The 16,868-nt window shown below is 34.6% G+C and overlaps 1 protein-coding gene across 2 annotated transcripts in view; it reads right to left on the bottom strand.

Moving 5' to 3' along the window:
* The window catches only part of MAP2K4 (mitogen-activated protein kinase kinase 4), a 123,045-nt gene that overhangs the window by 6,995 nt on the left and 99,182 nt on the right, over positions 1–16,868 (bottom strand). For both annotated transcript variants that reach the window (XM_069483266.1, XM_069483265.1), the window contains 2 exons: positions 9,355–9,432; positions 6,057–6,205 (listed from right to left, as the gene is read on the bottom strand). In XM_069483266.1, the coding sequence (XP_069339367.1) occupies positions 6,057–6,205; positions 9,355–9,432 (227 nt within the window). The remainder of the gene's footprint in view (positions 1–6,056; positions 6,206–9,354; positions 9,433–16,868) is intronic.

Below are 16,868 nucleotides of genomic sequence, written 5' to 3'. Positions count from 1 at the left end.
TAAAAATGAATATCCATTCATTTGTTTAACAAATATTTGAGTGCTTGCTAAGTGTTAAGAACTGAACCAGGAGCCAGAGATACATCATACAGAGCCAGTTTCACAGTTGGCTCTTCTTTACAGAGCCACCAGTATAGAGTAAGGTCCTATAATGGACCTTTCAATTTCCAGTCCTATGTTGATATTATAACTATTACAGACCCAGTCCACTGGCTGTAAAAACAGTATCTGTACTTGCCATTCGGTAGTCTCACAGCTTGCTTAAAGCTGTGGCTCAGGGAGAAACTGACATCAATATTTTTTCACTCCCCAGATCCTAAGACTTCTAAGCAGTGAGACTGATTCTCATTCAAACCCTGTCCAAAAAGAGCAGTTATAAAACTATGATCCTACAGGAAGTAATGTCCCAGCTGCTACTGTCTGCCTCCAGACCTAGAATACAGTGAGCTCATAGCTTCAGACCTACACAGTATTTTATAAGTATTCCTGTTGCATTTTTCACCCACACAAATGTTTACTTTATTTGTAAAACTGCCATGTCTTTTTGGTTTTGTGTTTTTCTACCCTATCTATTGGAGCAGAAAATTATGATGCTATTTGGGTAGAAGTCATAAACTAGTTAGCAACATTGATTATCTTCCATTTCTGAATTACTACTGACATTAGTAATCTGTTACCTATAATTATATTAACCCCAACTAGTGAGACTATCCAATAATGTAGCCATTAGTCAAATTAATTCCAATTAAATATTTATTTTGTTAGTCATACTAGCTACATTTCAAATACTAGTAGTCTACTGCACTAGACAGAGCAGTTATAGAACATTTCCATCATCTCAAAAAGTTCTATTGAGAGAGTATCAGATCTATCTTTCAGTTCACTAATCTCTCTTCAGTTATATCTAATCTGTTAATCCAGCTACTAAATATTTTAATTTATGCTTTTTATTTCTAGAAGTTCTGTTTGGTTCTTTATAAATTTCTGTTCCCTGCTTATATACCCAAGATGGTTAATTTTTCTTTTAACTTACAATCAATTATTTTTTTCTGTTTCTGATCATTCTATTAATATTTGAAGTCTTTGCAGGTCCATTATTCCTACTATCAATTGCTTCTACTAATTCTCATTCCTTTTGTGAGTGTTAAAATTTTTTTTGTCAACTACTCATACTCCATATAATTTTATCTTAGAATTCTTTAGTCCTAGACTGAAGATTTGCTTTCACTTCTGACCACCAACTGGGGGGAGGGAAGGGAGCACCTTTCCAACTAGGGACTTAAAATTACTTTTTCTTAAAATTAAATCTCTGCTTGAGGTATTCTGTACTACATACCTATTAGGAATTCAGACAGCAAAGCCATGTTAGGGTGGGCTTATCATTTTTATTTTGCTCTGACACTCCCTTCTTTCCCATAATTTCCCTCAGTTTTGGAGTTCTATGGACTCCTTAAAACTCTGATACATTTTAAAAGACAATTTAAAATGCTTATCCTGTATTTTAGTAGTTTCAGTGCAAGTACTGTCCAAGATTTCTAATCCACCAAAATAATCTGAAGGGGCCACATTCGTCCTTCTATAGCTATTTCTCTACTCTTCATGTATTGCTCTTTGTGTCTTTCTACATTGGTGTATACATTTGGGTGCATGTGTTTTAAATGAAGGCTTGTCAAGTCTTCTTTATCTTTTTTTATCATGTACCTAGATGTGGCTCTCTTTTAGTTAATTTGGTCTGGTATTTTAATCTAAGAATTCAAATTTTTCTGCAAGTAAAGGGAATTTTTATTTTAATTCCTTCTCTGTCTACTATCAGTTATATAGAACCTCCTGGATTTTTCTTCTATGTCTCTTATCCTTTATCTCATGTCCACCTTTCTATACCTTTCTTCTGAAAGATTAACTAAAGGGTGTTGCCTACTTTATAGATTTGGTTAACCTGAAATACCCAATCTGCTATATACCACCATTTTCCCCCATTCAATTCAGAAATTACGTTAACTATTTGAAGTTAACATTTCCTGAATTCAAATTATTCCTTTCTTACAATTTTTTCAGTGACAATTTCACAAGAAAATATTTGTTTGATTTTTTTGGACTGGTACAATTCTCTGAACCACTGGCTGTTTCATTTGCTAGTGATTTTTCTTTATTTCTTCATCCCTAAAAGAGCATCAAGATTTGTCAAATCAGAAGTTGATCTCAGTTATAGATCTAGGTGACTGTGAGAAATAGACTGAAAGCCATCACTATAGCATCAGCACTTTGCCATAAGATTTATTTTAGGGGGTCTGCTACAACAGCTTGCACTGTGTTCTCACCCTTTAACCAACACAAGTGCCCTCATCAGAAGTTATTTCAGCAAAGCTTGAGCTTTTCCTTATAGGCTTCCTGTCAAGTGTAAGGTAGCAGTGAATACTGCCACAGAATCCCAGCTGTGTGCAGGATCTCACATATAAAGCCTTTCCTTAAGACATTTTTAGGATCAGGATTTACTGCCTAATTGTCTATCTCACTAGCTGCCTTTTCTTCTGGGCTCTGCTATCCTAAACTAGGGAGTTGTTTGCTGGTCTTATGTCCTCCTAGTGATTTTTTTCCCCTCTGACAAATTCTGGATTAGTCCCTGAATTCAGTCTCATCTACAGTTTCACAAAGATTCCTCAAAGATAGCACTTTTTCTTCTTTTGGAGGACAAAGATTTTTTTTCCTTTGTAAAAAAATTCCATTCATTATTTCAATAGGAAGTTAAAATGAGGAAAAATTTTAAATGTGGGCTGAGATCTTCATTTTGAATCACAAATCTTTACCCTTTTCCTTCCTTAAGCAAACTTTTAATTGTAGCAGACATACAGAAAAGAACATAATTCCTAAGTGTAGAACTAACATAAAAGTAACAATATTCTGACTTCCATTACTTTATAATAATTCTGTCTGCTTTTAACTTTCATATAAATAGAGCCATGCATACTGTTTTATGTCCTCTTTCACTCAATATCATTTGTGAGACTTATTTACACTGTTAGTATAGCTATAATTTGATCTTTTCTGATGCTATATACCACTGTATAAATAATGCTACAATTTATTACCTGTTCTACTGTTAATAGATTTTCTTTCTAATTGTAGATTATGAAAGTACTTTTCTGAACATTCTTATATATATCTTTTAGTTGGGTATATAAATGGGGCTTGAATCGCTGGATCATAGTTTACTCATCAGCTATATTAGCTCAGTTGTATTGAGTATTGCCAGTTTTCCAAAGAGATCATATCAATCTGTACTCCTACAAGTTACGTATGAGACTTTCAGTTGCTGTAGATCCTCACCAACAATCAGTACTGTCAGTCCTTTAGCAGTCATTCTAGTGATTATAATGGTATTTCACTGTACTTTTGATTTGCATTTTTGTTGTGACTAATAATGCTGAATGAGCTCCACTTAATACGTTTACGTTTACTGACCTCCTGAATATCATCTTTTTAAGTGCTTTTCGGGTATTTTGCCATTTTTTGGTTGTCATTTTCATACTTACAAGTATTTTTTAAGTATTCTTTACATATTCTGTATAAAAGTCCTTTGTCAAATATTTATACAGCAAATATCTTCTCCCATTGTGTGGCCTGGCATTTCATTCAGTGCTATCCTTTAACCAATGAAGTTCTTAATTTTAATGACATTCAATTTTATCAGTCTTTTCTCTTATACTTTAGTTTCTTTCTGTGTGCCTTTTTAAGAAATCTTTATCCATCCAAAGGTAATGAAAATATTCTCTCATGTTATCCTCTATGTGCCTTTAAATTAAACAACTGAAGAAATTCAGTCTGGCAGAAACAGTCCAAGAAAGAAGTGAGAAATGTGGCTACAGCAATAAATTAAGTCAAGAATCACAACAGGTTTTGAAAGCGATGTTAACCTAGACTATTTTAACACATTAACTGCCATGTGAGTTGTATTTAACTCACACTAGTTTTGAGCCTGGGGCCTGATGAAGCATACGAGCTCACACATCTCTTTACCTTGGGAGCCGCGTGAACTATTTTTCAAGTTATACATAACTCACGCACAAAAAATAATAAAACATTAATAAATTTTTCATTAAATTAGAAAGGATCATTTTGTTTTCACAGTTTTTATTCTATTTTCATAATAAAACACTGTGGGCCCAAGGAAAAAAAAATTTTTTTTCTAGTGTGGCAGTCAATGTGTTAAGGGCAAGAGAAAGCAACCAGAACAGTGTTTCTCAATCTTTTTATCATTATTTCCCCTCCCCACCATGAATTTAAATACCATATAGGTACTGCATATGTGTGTATATTCTGTAGCTCTTTGTAGGGCTACAAACCATTGCAGGATCGAAGATTTTTTGTTTCTCCAAAATCAATTTTCACCTTCTTAAGAATCACCCTGTTAAGAATGCATTCTCTACAGTTTTAGAAAAAGAAGTAAAATGATTAGATATGCATCATAAAAAATACAACTCTAATAAAAAAAGAGAATGATTTAGAAGAAGGGAATACTGGATTATAAGGAAACCAATTAGAAATCTGAATGATTCAAATGAGAGATGACAATGTCCAAGACAAGGGTAGTAGCAGGGAGAATGGACAAATGTGGAAAGCTAACAGATGCATATCATAAAAATAAACATCCTTCAATTGTAGACCTTAATGATTTGGAATGATATGGAACTATGAACCTACTCAGGGAAAATAATGGGACACTGATGTCCATAACCATTATCTATTATGGCACCAAGGGAAACAAATAAAAAATATACAAGTACTACACACACATAAAACCAATAAAGAGATCAAAGAATTAAAAAGAAAGCAACCCTGCTGGAAGGTTCAAAGGTGATCATTTTAGATATTATGTTCTATGATTACATAGATTCTTTTAAGCAAATATTTCACAAAAATGGAATATATAAAATGATCACATTTCTATAATTATATAAGCTATATACATCGTATGAAAATTAATAAAAAGTAGATTGCTTTTAAGAAGGAAGAAGCAGCCAATTTGAGTCATCCTTATGGCCGCCTTCTACCTAGAAAATCTTGAGGTATTCCTCTCCCCTCTGAAAAACCAACACAAAAGTAGAATTTGTTAGAGAAGATGAAAAGACTTGAAAATTAGAGTCAAACAAATGTTTTCTAATTATTCAAAAAGAGGACAATGTTAGAACCTGAAATATAAGTCTTACAAGACCTAGAAAGAGTAGAGAGAAACAGCATTCCTGGCAGGAAAAAATTATAAGAAAAAAAGGCATTTTTAAGAATGAACAAGAAAATATACTGAATGTTCTGGCTTTTTACTCATAAACATATATTTAAGTCATGTTGGATAAAGAGAATAATTATTGAAAATATTCAAATGATAACCAAAAAAGTTTTAAAGTAGAGACTGAAACAGTACAAAGCATGACTGTATTATTGCCATATTTGCATACATTTATTTTTGGGTACTACACACACATACCAAAGGAAAAAAAAAAAACTGTTAAAAAGGTGTACAAACAACATCAACAAGTGTTGGGTTCTTACCTTCTTTGGATTAAAGTTTCAGAGAGCCAACACATATAGTTCTACCAATTGAACTTTGGGTGTGACCCTAATTGTGTTCTATGTTATGTCAGAGCAGAGATCCACTCCTGAAAGTGTGATCTGGCAAGGTCTTGACTTAGTAAAAGCTTCCAGGTGATTCTGGTGCAATTTCATTGTGAGAACCACATCAGAATAAGATGAGCAGTCTCACCTAGAGGTTTAACCTGGTATTTCTTGTACCAGGTACTCGAAGTCTGGAGGCAGCAGCTTCTCCACCACCCATGGCTGTTATTCACCAATACCTGAGTAGTAGAATAAGAGGGTGATGCCTCTCCAGGCTAGCTGGAAACTTCCATACAGCCACAGTGATCTAGAGTCCCAGCTTGGAAGGCAGGGTGATATGACAAAGAGGCCCCATCCCCTGCGTAAAGTACCAATATTACATACTCAGATTACGTAAACCTCACTATTCTCACCACATGTGTTTGAGCATTGATAACTCAAGTACTTACCACAAGTTGACAAAGTTGATGAAACTTGGTGAGAATTCCCTTTCCTCAGAATTACTCAGCTGTGGAGGATCTCCTTTCACGACTTGTGTTAGTTGATCAAATACACTATTCCACTTTGGATAAGGAAATCGGCCTGTGGCCAACTCATACTAAAGAGAACAAAGAAAAAAAGCAAAATACACTAGGTATTATTTACTACTCCCCACTACAATGGCCATGATAAAAATCTAAACTCCAAGTTAAACTCTTATGAAAGCTTTGAATAGAACCCAGATTAGGCTGGGGTGGAATCTTCAGAATCATGAAAGCTAAGTAGAGGTTATATTTAGAAATCAAGACAATATAGAGAATTCTATATCAACCAAATTCAAGGACTTAGGGAAACACCAAACTTAAGCCTAGACTGTGGCCCAATGCATGTTCCAGGGAATTCTCTGCTTCTGACACCTCTGTATAAGAGACTCTGGAAGGCTGATTTTAGAACTTCTTTAGTGGAGTATGCACAGTTTGTCATCTGAATGGAAGGCCAAGGTCAAAACAGTGGTCAAATTCCTTTGTAAGGTAAAACAAGATTTAACAAGAAAAGCCCAACCTGAGCTTGGAGGAAACACTGTGTGAATCCTGTTCTATAGCTATTCTGTAGTTACTATAATTTCAACCGCAATCAGATTTTACTATTACTGAAGAAATCAAGTCAGGGTCAAACCAACCGTTCATCCCGAGCCCCTCAACAGTACCACTAAACCATATCAAAATAGAGCTGAATGTACACATTAATATATCCCAATCTTTTGAGGGTCAAAAATGCTTGCCAATAACCAGTGAATCATATTCTCACCTTTCTCCCACTCTGTTCTGAAAACAACGAAAACCTAGAAATTGTGCTTTTTCTAAGAAACATATAGATATCTACACCATGGCATAAAGAATTCCATTTTATATGCACTGACAGGTGACTGATATATGAAGATGAAGCTCCAAACTTATTTCAGAGGAAGATGGCATTCAGGAAGAGAAAGAGCACTACCTCAGAAGACTAATTCAGAGTGTCCTCCCCAAAAGATGCCTTCGTCAGCTCAGTGCTCTCTCCAATTGTACACGTGGTGTGCACAAAAGCAAGCAAGCATGCATGAGCACACATACACAGAAATTCATTCCTTTGGCTGAGGTTTCTGTTAAAATTATGAATGCTTTGAAAGAAGTAACCTTATTGGTTATTCACAGCATGAGGAATAACTTCATTAGATTCATTCTTGAGAATAGGTTTTAATAATAATAAGAGAAGGAAAAAGTTGGCTATACATGGTAAAGTGAAGGACTTAGGACCTTAGAAACTAATTTCATAATTTTTATAAAATTATCCCTATGACAAATAAATTATGAAACAATTATAAGTACTAAATATCTTCCTTTTGAACAAGGTTTAGCTAAATGTACTTAAAGAAACTTGCTAAAAAAAAATTTCTATGTTAAAACCTTTCACAAAACAAAATTTTGTTTTTGTAAGGAAGTATATGCTTGCTTTAGAAACATATCAATAATTGGTTTGGTCACAGATGGGTATTTCTCAATCATAAATATCTCTTATATGCAAACAGTTGCCTTAGCTGGAAGCTTCAGGTCTTGCTGGAATCCTTGCAACCAGTCGCCAGACCTAAAAGATGCCCAAGATTCATTTTCTCTTCTGACTAAAGAAGAATCCCTTCTTTAGCTGGTTGGCTTCACAATGAGAAAAGACTCCAGGAGCTATCTTTTATATGTGGTGACAAGGAAAAGTGGATGGAGTCTTCTGCAGAGGTGAGCTATTAGCCTACAACTCTCTATACAAAGAATCCACTAGGCCTGGCGATGTGACACATTAAGAAAAACTAACAAGGGTGTGTGATTCTGATCACAGGAAAAGAATCCTCAAACTATATGTATAATGGCAATAAACAAATGGAGATTATTTAGTAAGCTACAAAAAAGCTCACTGCTCTGAATCTGTGTATCTCTGGGCTGCAGGGTCTTGGTTAGCATAAAAGGAAAATGGAAGGAAAAGGTTTGGGCTGCTTATGTAACAGGACAGCCCCATCTAGGGGTAGAAAATTCACATCCCGTGTAGAAGAAGCTATAGAAGCTATCCCAAAACAGAAAAATCTCAGGAAGCCCTGGCAGAACAGCAAGCACAAGAAAATAAACCTAAAATTTCAAAATAAAATTTGGTAAAAAGGAAATAAGCAAATAAAGATACTACTATAGACTGAATGTTTGTGTTCCCCCAAAACTGATATGTTGAAACCTAATCCCCAATGTGATGGTATATGGAGGTGGGGCCTCTGAGAAGATTAGGTCATGAGGGGAGAGCCCTCAGGAATGAGATCAGTGTCCTTACAAAAGAGAACCCAGCCAGCTTCCTTGCCCCTTATCCCATGTGAGGATATAACAAGACAGCCATCTATGAACCAGGAAGTGAGTCTTCACTAGACTCTGAATCCACTGGCAACTTGATCTTAGACTCCCCAACCTTCAGAACTGTGAGAAATAAATTTTTCTTCTTGGTAAGCTGCAAAGTTTGTAGTACTTTGTTAGAGCAATCTGAACTAAAATAGTTAATTTTTAAATGAAACCAAAATTTCAATATTGCATAGGTAAGAAAGAAGAGTTCATTTAATTGTGCTTGCTTGTTGGAAACTAGGTAGCTTTCTTACTATTCTTTGTCAGTGTTGTTCTAAGGTAAAACTTTCATTTAGAACCATCACCTAATTCTTCTCTCTCACAACTGAAGTACTTTCAGCTTACTCACTTGTAACTTTTCTATTCAGTGAAGAGATTCCAAGTAGAAACTATTTTCCATATATATAAACATGTATACTTAATATACACACTATATTCAGTACTACTGGACACACTGCACCTTGCCTGAGACAGGAGGAGCTTACGTGCCTTCATCGTTGAATTGACTGCAGGTGAGCTACTCTCCCCTGTTCCTATTCTTAGTGCAGTTGCTGAGTCCTATTATCGTGGCCAAGAGATCCAGCTACAACACTGAAGAGCCCTAGATACTTCACAAAACCTTGAGGGAAATAATCAACTCTGATTTGACTTTTAAGGTAAATATATACTTTTTCTTTCAATAATTAAAAACTATAGTCCCCATAATTATAGCCATGGCGGGAAAAAAAAATTGAGTGAACAAAATCGCAAACTACAAAAGAAGCAGTTCTTATGAAGGATGGAAGTCTAATTAAATTTTCTCTCATTTCTAAATGCCTTACTATTCCACTGTTATGACAAAGTTGAATCAACATAAACATACCAATGTGATTCCCAAACTCCAGACATCAGAGCGGACATCATATCCTTGTCGAGATGCACTTGGGTCTATTCTTTCAGGCTGGAACACAAAAAGCAGTGACAGTTATTAATCACGCTTACCCTCAAGGAACAGGCACATGGAAGCAACAGCTGGTAGGCTGCCAAAATGCCAGCATATTCCTAGAGGAATCCATGTCTAGGGTCAAACTAGGAGTAACAGGAAGCCATCACTATATTAAAAAACAAACAACAACAAAACTCAAGGACTACTTCCACAAAGGAAACACAGAGCAACTCTTCTCATTTTTCCCCCTAAGGACTCACAAGCATTTACAAAGCTGAAACTAAGAACAGAGGAAGAGAAAGTGACAATATTGGAAAAATGGAAAAAAATAATTACAAGGTCACATTAGCAGCAATTAATGGTAAGCAGAAAAGAAAAAAGACTAAGTCTTCTGATTTTACCAGTCTTTATTTTAGTGGATAAAGTTATATCACGAAAATGAGACAAAAAAGCAAAATATGAACTAAATTTATTATAATTATCTACCCGTTCTTCATAATAAAGCTAAATTTATCACAATACATATCTTTGAAGATATTTATCTATTAGTTTTTTGTAGCCAAAATATGAGTAAACTTAATCCAGCAATATGTTAATTAATTAAAGCACTGCCAATATAGTAATATATTACCCTATCATACATACAGCAAAAGTCATTTTCAGTAATTTCTGTGAAGGGAGTTTCTTTACATTTCCTTGAAATTAGGGACCATCATTTACAGGGTGTGTCAGGGATGGAGAAGACAAGAGACAGGGCATCAGTGGCACAGAGTTGACTGGATCCTTTGCTATGGCTGAGTAACTGCTGTTGAAGGAAATGGCCAGAGAAGTATAACAGCTGCCTATATTACATTCTCTGTCAGCAACAACTAGTTTGGAGAACTATGCATTTTGTTTTGAACATGAGTATTGTGCTGCATAAACATTCATTGGAAGCTATTTACATTGCTTTTAGTTGCAAATATATTTATTTGCCAGATAAGATACACATTATATAAAATGTCCCAGATATTTAACCAAGAGAGAAAATACTCCATCCAACATCCCCAAACTCACATGGAACATTCACTAAAACTGACCACGTTCTGGGCATAGAACATACCTTATTTTTTAATTTATTTATTTTTTTGAGACAGAGTCTCATTTTGTTGCCCGGGCTAGAGTGTCATGGCATCAGCCTAGCTCACAGCAACCTCAAACTCCTGGGCTCAAGCAATCCTCCTGTCTCAGCCTCCTGAGTAGCTGGGACTACAGGTGTGTGCCATCACGCCTGGCTAATTTCTTTCTATTTTTAGTAGAGACGGTGTCTCACTCTTGCTCAGGCTGGTCTTGGACTCCTGACCTCAAGTGATTCTCCCGCCTTGGCCTCCCAGAGTGCTAGGATTACAGGTGTGAGCCACCACGCCCAGCCAACATACCTTATTTTAAAAGAATGGATATCATAAAAAGCATTTTCTCAGATCACAAAATAATTAAATTAGAAATCAGTAACAGAAAGATAACTACAAAATCCTCAAATATTTGGACATTAAACAACTCACTTCAAAATAACACATGGATCAAAGAAGTCTGAAAAAACAGTAAAAGTAATTTGAACTAAATGAAAATGAAATTACAACTTAAAATTTGTGGGATGCAGGGAACAGTGCTTGGAGGGAACTTTAGAGCATCAAAAGCATACCTTAAAAGAGAAGACATGTGAAATCAATAACCAAACTTTACAGCTTAAGGAATTAGAAAAAAGAAAAATCTAAACCCAAAGCAAGCAAAAAGAAGGAAGTAGTAAAAAGCACAGTGGAAATAAAGTGAAACAGGAATAGAAAAACAAAAGTAAAAGTCAACAAAAGCAAAAAGATTCCTTGGAAAGATCAACAAAATTGATATACCTTTAACTAGACTGAGCAAGAGAAAAAGAAAGAAAATTCAAATCACAAAAATTGTAATGATTACTAAATCAGAAAGAGGGACATTACTACTGATCTTACAGATACAAATGAAACGGACACATTCTTTGAAAATGAAAATTTACCAAAAATAATTATTGAAACCTGAGTAACCTCAGAACTACATTATTTAATGAATTTATTAAAAACCTTCCTCCCAAGGACTCAAACTCCTGACCTCAAGTGATACTCTGGCCTCGGCCTCCCGGAGTGCTAGGATTCCAGTAAAGGGCTGGTAACTAGAATCTATACAGAACTTAGGAAAATCAGCAAGAAAAAAAATCAAACAACCCCATTAAAAAGTGGGCAAGAGACATAAACAGAAACTTTTCAAAAGAAGAAAGACTAATGGCCAAGAAATATATGAAAAAATGCTCAACATCTCTAATCATCAGGGAAATGCAAATCAAAACCACAATGAGATATCACTTAACTCCAGTGAGAATGGCTTTTACCAAAAAAGTCCCAAAACAACAAATGTTGGCATGGATGTGGAGAGATAGGAACACTCATACACTGCTGGAGAGACTGCAAACTAGTACAACCTCTGTGGAAAGTAGTATGAAGATACCTCAAAGAATTAAAAGTAGAACTACCATTTGATTCAGCAACCCCACTACTGGATATTTACCCAAAAGAAAATAAGACATTCTATAAAAAAGACACCTGCACTCAAATGTTTATAGCAGCACAATTCACAATTGCAAAGATGTGGAAACAACCGAAGTGCCCATCAATACATGAGTAGATTAATAAAATGTGCTATATGTGTAATATGGAGTACTATATTCAGCCATAAAAAATGGTGAACTAATACTTCTTGTATTAACCTGGATGGAACTGGAAACCATTCTTCTAAGTGAAGTATCACAAGAATGGAAAAACAAACACCACATGTACTCACCATTAAATTGGTACTGATCAATCAAAACTTATGTGCACATATGGAAGTAACATTCATCGGGTGTCAGGCAGGTGGAAGGGGGAAGGATGGAAAGGGTAAACTCACATCTAACTGGGTGCGGTGTGTGCTGTCTGGGGGATTGGCACACTTGTAGCTCTGACTCAAGCAATGCAAAGGCAATTTATGTAACCAAAGCGTTTGTATCCCCCTAATATTCTGAAATTTAAAAAAACAAAACCTTCCCACAAATAAAAGTCTAGACCCAGATGGGTTCACTGGTGAACTCTCCCTAACATGCCAGAAAGAAATAACACCGGTCTAACACAGTATTTTTCCAAAAACCAGAGAAAGAGGATAGGCTCCCGAACTCATTTTATGGGGCCAGCATGAGCATTTATGAAAACCTGACACAGACATTATAAGATAATTAATATCCTTCATACACAAAGACACAAAAATCACGAAGAAAATGAGGAAATCCAGCAATAGACATGAAGAGGTAATATAAAATAACCAAATGTGGTTTATCTCAGTAATACAATGCTAGCTTAAACTTGAAAATCAATGTAATGTGCCATATTTGCAGAATAATAGAGTAAAATCATATGATCGTCTCAATAGACATAGAACTGGCATGTGACAAAATTCAAAATCCATTAATAATAACAGCAATAATAATAAAAACTCTTAGCACACTAAGAAGGAAACATCTCCATTTCATAAAGGACATCTAAAGTAACCTAGAGCTGACATCATACTTATTGGTGAAATATAAAACAACACTTGCTTTCTAAATAATATTGGCACCAAGGCAAAGATGTCTACTCTCGTGACTTCTATTCAGCATTATATCTGATGTCCTAGCCAGCAGAAAAAGGCAAGGAAAAAAAAAGAATCACCTTTATTCACAGACACTTGAATTTCTACAACTACCTACATAGAAAATTCCTACTAAAACAAATAGTGAAAATGAAATAGGAAGGATTCAGGAAACAATGTCAACATATGCAAGTAAGTTGTATTTCTACATAATAGCAAAATATTGAAAAATATTTTTGCCATTCATAATAGTATCAAAAACATGAATTCCTTAGAAATAAATTTAAAAGGTACTCAAAAGCTCCACACTGAAAACTATTAATACAAAACATTGTTGAGAGATAGCAAGAAGACCTACATGTATGGAGAAACATACCAGATAGAGTGTACTGAAAAATTCAGTATTATCACAGCATCTACAGGTGAATGGATAAAACTGTAGTCTACTAATACAATGCAAAACTTAACCAATATTAATATATACAATAGCATATCTTGAAAACATTATGCTGAAAGAAAGAAGGCAGACACAAATACGTTCATACTGTAAGATTATATTTATATTAAACTCTAGGAAAAGCAAAACTGATAGCAATAGAAAATAGGATAAATTCTTGGAGGGGGAGTAGGGGACAGAATATCCAGGAATAGGCACAATCCATCTTTTTGGGGTGACAGGAAATGTCCTATATCTTGACTTATTCTGATCACATTTGTCAACACCCAAAGGGTACGCTTAAAATGGGTACCTATCATTTGTGGTTATGGTGGTAATGTCATTCTGAAATTGTTGTATGTTTATGTCACTAAGGCTTGGAATTTCTGGCATGTGTGTGTTAGGAAAACTTATCCAATTCCTGGAAATAAGGCAACAAACAAAAATAAAGATTCCATTTCCTTCCAACATCACAGTGCAGCATTATCTAACAAGCCTACCCAAGGACTATTTAAGTGTACTTTTTTTCACTTGATTATTTAGTATTCATTACAGTCCAGATACTTATGTTAACATGGTAACTTGTAGACTTTTGTCTGGTAGAGATGCAAATGATTTATGTCCAATAACCTAAAAAATTGTTTTATTGACCAATGGCTAGATATTTAACCTAGCCATCTTGTTCCAACATTCTGTCTTCAGTGACCATAAATACTAAATTATCCAAATGCTCTTTCAGCCAGTTTTGTCATCCTGATTATCCAGTTTTCTCATTAATGACTTGAAATGTATTTTTGACACTCATTATTTGCATATGCAATATTTTTAACATTTTGAAAATTCTTTGAGGAGTATAGATTTCAGACTGATGAAATTAAAGACCCTGTATTTTAAATCCAAATCAGAAGTATATGCTTGAAAAACAAAAAGGTTTTTAAAAGTTTAATAGGAAAATACTAACTTAGATATTAAGGCATGAAACATTAACAAAAACAAGAGGAAACCATTTCATATAAAAATATATATAGTTTACAATAAATACACAACTCAAGTTAGTTTTATTGAACTATATAAAAACTACAGAATAAGGAAAAATTGAAAATCACAAAATTAACAAATTTCGAATAAGTCCTCAATATTTTTGGATTAATGAGGCAAAAAAGTATTGAATATAACTAATAATACAGGTGTTTTCTGGTATTTCATTTTTTAATTGATCATTTATCACGCCACAAAGAAAATCTCAGTATGTTCCAAAAGGCAAAACTGTACAGGCTAAAATGCTCTGAAAGCGTGATAAGCCAAAAGAACAACAAAAAATCAATTTGTATTAGTTAGTTTTTATGTTGTTGTATAAAAAATTACCCAAAACTCTATGGGTTAAAACAACAAGCATTCATTATCTCATGGTTTCTGTGAGTCAAGATTCAGACATTTTAGCTGGATGGTTCTGACTCAGGGTCTCTTGTGAGACTGCCATCAAAATGTGAGCTAAGGCTGTAGGCCTTACTGGGGTTGGAGGATTTGTCACCACGTTCATTCACAATGTAATTGGCAGGAAACCCCAGTTCCTCACTTCATAAAGCTGCTTGATTGAGTGTCTTTAAAATATGGTAGCTGGCCCCCCCAAAGTAAGCAATCCAAGGAGCCAGAAATAAGCCACCATGCCTTTTTATGACCTACTCTCAAAGAGTCTTTTTTCCCATGTGCTATTCATTAGAAGCAAATCACTAAGTTCAGAAGTCCACACTCGCATACTTAGTGTTTACCTTCCAGAGGGAAGTATACCAAAGAAATTGCATACCAACTTTTAAAATACCACACACTTGGATATTAAAAAGCACTCCAGTAAACAACTCTTACACTTAACATTTAAAACTAATAAAAACGTGTGTGTATACACATACACACATGCACACACACAAACATACGCATGGGCACACACACCCACACCTACATGTTGATGCCAACGAAAAAGTAAAACTTCATAAAAGAATCATCTATCCATCTCCAAAGACTCCTGGCCAAAATGAATTCTTACCTCAAAGAACACAAAATTATGCTATCCCAACTGTTCTGAAGTTTGGAAAATTTTTTGAGCTCAAGAAGGCCAAATGTTTTTCTTTACTATGTGATCAGTAATTTTTTACTGTACAAAATAAAGATGAAAATTTTCCCAATTTTTAAAGCTAGTGTAATCCATATAAAACCTTTACAAAGTAAACTATAACCAATGTCACTTGAATTTTTATATATATTAATAAATGAGAAATGTTGATATACGAAACATAGAAATACATTAAACATATAAATCATTAGCCATGTAGGGATTATTTCTGGAATGTCAGAATGGTTCAACCACAGGAAATATGTTATTATGATTCATAATACTAATAACTGTACAGAGAGAAACATTTCATCGTGTACTGAATGATGCCAGAAAGGTATCTCATAAAATTCAATAGTGATTCCTGATTTATTTTCATTCTCTATCTCACACACAAACACACACATGGTAAATTGGACATGGAAAAAAACTCTTCAAGAATAAGGAATATTCAGGAGGCATTTGCTTTCAAGTCAGAATCAAGAACCTACTGTCAATATCACACAAGAATCCTACTATCATTCAACACTGATCTGGAAGTTCTCTGTAAAGCAACAAAAGTCAATTTGAGAAAGGTAAAAAACATATGAGAAAGATCAATAAATATGAAAAAGGTCAAGGCAAAATGTGTTTACCAAATGGTACCTTTAGTAACACTTGAAACTTATTTTAAAAAGAGGTAGATCAGTATGTTGATTTGTCATAAAATAAACATGTCAAATAAATAGCTTTACTTTATATTAGCAATTATGAGTCAGGAAAACATCCCATTCAAAACAGCAACAAAAAACTGTCTTAGCACCCAGGATATAGCAATGAACACAATGAACACAGTCTCAAAAGGCTCAAATCTACTTAGGAGGTCCAGTAGTATCGTCTTATCTGTGGGAGATCCGTTCAAAGACCCCCAGTAGATGCCTAAAACTGCAGATAGTAACAAATCCTATATATACAATGTTTTTTCCTATATATACATACCTATGATAAAGTTCAATTTATAAATCAGGCCCAGTAAAATATTAACAATGATAAAATACACCAATTATAACAATAACACTGTAATAAAAGTTATGTGACTGTTGTCATGCTCTCTCTCTTTCTATAAATATCTTAATATTTCTGGACTGCAGCTTACTGTGGGTACTGAAACTGCATAAAGTGAAACCGTAGATAAGGGGGGACTACTGTATGTGTGACACAGGAACAGACCTTACTAAAGTGAAAGAGTAGCACATTAAAAAT

The sequence above is a fragment of the Eulemur rufifrons genome, chromosome 9 (assembly GCF_041146395.1).
Source record: "Eulemur rufifrons isolate Redbay chromosome 9, OSU_ERuf_1, whole genome shotgun sequence".
NCBI classification, from domain to species: Eukaryota; Metazoa; Chordata; class Mammalia; order Primates; family Lemuridae; genus Eulemur; species Eulemur rufifrons.
Note: the sequence above shows the minus strand (reverse complement) of the source record. Positions and strands in the feature narration are given on the sequence as shown.